This window comes from Triticum aestivum, chromosome 7D, assembly GCF_018294505.1.
Source record: "Triticum aestivum cultivar Chinese Spring chromosome 7D, IWGSC CS RefSeq v2.1, whole genome shotgun sequence".
Classification (NCBI taxonomy): domain Eukaryota; kingdom Viridiplantae; phylum Streptophyta; class Magnoliopsida; order Poales; family Poaceae; genus Triticum; species Triticum aestivum.
In genome coordinates this window covers 414,076,634-414,080,063 of record NC_057814.1, presented here as the reverse complement: position 1 = coordinate 414,080,063, position 3,430 = coordinate 414,076,634, and the positions used below count along the sequence as shown (strand labels likewise).

Genomic DNA, 3,430 nt, shown 5'->3' with positions numbered 1-3,430 from the left:
CCCAATATTCTTCCTCCCCCAGATCATCATCTTCCTCACACAAACCACCAGTACCCGTCCCAAAACTCGCCTCCGCCTCGCCTCCACCGTTCTTGTGGTGCCCCCGCCATCGGCATCTCCTCCTCCTAATCCCGCAAGCATTGCATCCTTCTTCCCTAACTCCCTCCTCACTCCGGTTTCCTACGGTAGACTCGCCATGTGGATCACGGTCCGATAGCGGGACAAGGTTACGCTCCCGGCCGCCGGAGGAAATCCAGCCGCCGTGAAGGTTTTACGTGGACTCCGAGCGTCGCCGCCGGAGGATAGGTGGAACCCTAGATCGCCTAGGGGGACACAAGAGCCGAGGATAGATTTTTTTTTTTGAGAACTAGCCGAGGATAGATTTGATAGTCTCAGCCGTTTGCTCATGCGGGTTGGGCCGCTATTTGTGTCTATTAGGCCTCAGACGGACGCGGCCCGAGTTGGCCTAATACTAGAAGAAGACGCTGCTCCTACAAAAAGAAAAAGAAAAAAAGACGCCTCCACCTGAGACCCTGAACGAGCTGCTCCGTTTCCTGCGGCGTTGCCGCTAGAACAAATTCCCCCAAGATCCAGTAGGAGGAGCATGGCAGAAGCGGCCGTCGGCGGGCCTCACCTCCCTGAGGAGATCGTCACCTGGGAGATTCTCATCCGCCTGCCGCCGAAGCCCCTCGTCCGCTGCCGCGCCGTCTGCCGCTCCTGGCACCGCCGCCTCACCTCCGACTCCAAATTCCTCTTCGCCCACCACCGCCGCCAGCCCTCGCTCCCGCTCGTCACCACCGAAGACACCCATGAGAGAAGGATCGACGCCCTCGACCACAGCACCGGCGAGCGGCGCCCCGTCGCGCGGGCGGCCCGGACCGCAGCCGACGAGCACTTCGAGGTGCTCGCCTCCTGCGACGGCCTCCTTATCCTCGTCGCCTACGGCGGCGTCTACATCTGCAACCCGGCGACTCGCCAGCACGCGCCCCTCCCGCTGCATCACGTCTACTGCATCGCCGGGTTATACTTCCACAGCCCGTCGGGGTCCTACCGAGTTCTGTGCTGCCTGAAGACAACCGAGGACGGCCAGTTCCGTGCGGTATACCAGGTGTACACCCTCGGGTCCGGCGACCTCAGGTGCATCGGGGAGGCTCTCGAGCCGTGGACGTCCGGAGATCTAGCGCGGGCGATGCCGATGATGGTGTTATTTCAACCGCACGTCCTGGCAGGCGGCAGGCTTTACTGGCAGCCCATTAAGTTGCCTGGTGCTGGCGGCAACGGCAAGGTGAACAACATGCTGGTGTTCGACACCATGGCCGAGTCCTTCCAGCATCTGCTTTCGCCAGTTGAGGGCGCCTTTCTTGAGCCGTTTGAGATGAACGACACGCTTGGATTGTACGACTACCGTGGCAGCACGGCTGATCTCTGGGTTCTAGAGGATCATGAGAGCTGGGCCTGGTCGTTGAAGCACCGGATCAAGTCGCAGGTGATGGCCTTCTCTCTGGTGCCGGACATCCAAGGAGGTGTGCTCCTTCTTTCTGACAAAGGGGAATCAGGCCCTCTATGGCAATATCTGCAGCATGTTTCTGGTGCCGATGGTACTATCTCCATACGGTATGAATGGAGCGCTTATCTGAAACTTAGGAGACATAGGTTCAGAGAAAGTCTTGTTCGGCATTCCTTCTTCTCGATGGAAGGTAACAATGGTGGTGGTGTGGATGGAAAACCGTTGTTCGATGGGTTGTCAACTGTGAAGGTGCTTACTGCTGATATTTCGGAGCTGCACTAAAGGAATCCATGATGGACAAGTCCGTTGCATTGTCGCGCGAGTGAGTCACTGGTGATAATGTTTAGTACTCCCTCCGATACATCCATTTGAGCGACAAGTAATATGGATCGGAGGGAGTACTATCTACTATGTCTTTGCTATCTAAGTCTGTATGGTGCAAAGGACCCAATAAGCAAAAGATGAGTAACCTGATACCATGCCTCATGTTTCCGGTGTTTCCCCCCCTCTTCACATGATAGGGATGCAGAATAAAGTGGTTGTCATATCAGGCTTATTTAGTTTCTGCACTATAAACTTTGTAAAACGGTCTGCCATTTTTGCTACTCACTTGTGTGCAAAAGATGCAACATTTGCGAGGGCTACTTTGTCCTGGTCTCATGGTCACTAGTACCTGCCTTATGTATTGTTTACAGCATGTCTGTAGCCTGGTTAATCAACAAAGAGGAAATTCTGGGTATCAAAAAAATGAAAAGAAAAACAGAAGTGGTTATGTTATGTCTTTAAGCTTTTGTAGTCTTTTATTTATAACTGGTAAGTATGCCGGTAATCAATTGATGCTGTATGGAGATTTAGATAGGCAATGTTTTTATCTATTGCTGATACTTTCGGTGTAAAGTTCTTGACTTGGCTTTCTTCCTGTAGGCCTTCTCAAAGTGAATGGTAGCACTAAGATAGCAGCGTTACATGACGGCTGAAAATACATTTCTCCTCCATCTTAACACCACTTCTTGTTTTGGTAATTTTGATGCAATTATCTCCAGGAGATACATTTATTCCCCATCTTAGTTATTTTTTATTGGTATCTTCTTTTGTGTGGCTTTATAAATTATTTCCCTTCTTTTCACATATATATTATGGCCGCCATGCTTTGAGTGCTTGTGATTGAGATGCCCAAATTGAACTATCCTACTTGAGCAGGGAAAGAAATATTTGGGTCTTTCTCATCCTGATGCAAAACCATCTGTATGCTTATCTTTTAAGTTGCAATCTTGTATTGATCTATATGAATACATGATTCCTAGTAATCTTACTTGTAGGATTTATTTTCTTTCCAGAAACCAGATATTACTTCACCTCATATCGCTCCTCTGTATAAAACCATGCTATCGAAAACATACTGCTTGCAATCCAAAGACACATCCTAAGAAACATTTCCAGAAATGTGCATCTATAGGATCATATATGATATACTCAAGGTACCGTTCTGTCACTTTGAAATATACCTCAAAGCTATGTTCTCCGATGTTCTCTGTTACACAAAGAAAGATGTTTTAGGAACAGATCAGTTAACGACTTCAGAATTATATTAAGATTTGATGCCTGTTTGTGTTAGTTTAATTTGATCAATGAAGATGTAGATTCGGTTAAAACAGAAATAGAGTCAAGAAGAGAGGAATCCAAGGTTCTTCCGGACCTTGTTCTTTCTCCTCTTTGGTTCAATCCTCTCATCCTGGATTATCCTCCCTCCATTCCAAAATAATTGAAGTACTAGTTTTGTCCTAAGTCAAACTTGTTTAAGTCTGACCAAGTTCTTAAGCTAAGAAAATGTATCAACATTTACAACAAGAAGTTAGTTTCGTTAAACCCAACATGGTTTTGGTTTTCAAAATATAGCTATCTGGTGGTGTAGATGTTGACAGA

The 3,430-nt window shown here is 48.4% G+C and overlaps 1 protein-coding gene across 1 annotated transcript; it reads left to right on the top strand.

Annotated features, from left to right (window-relative positions):
• Positions 1–496: 496 nt before the first annotated feature.
• Positions 497–1,983, top strand: LOC123167167 (F-box protein At5g49610-like). Its single transcript, XM_044585003.1, has one exon. The coding sequence runs from the start codon at positions 605–607 to the stop codon at positions 1,787–1,789; it is 1,185 nt and encodes a 394-aa protein (XP_044440938.1). The 5' UTR covers positions 497–604; the 3' UTR covers positions 1,790–1,983.
• Positions 1,984–3,430: the final 1,447 nt, after the last annotated feature.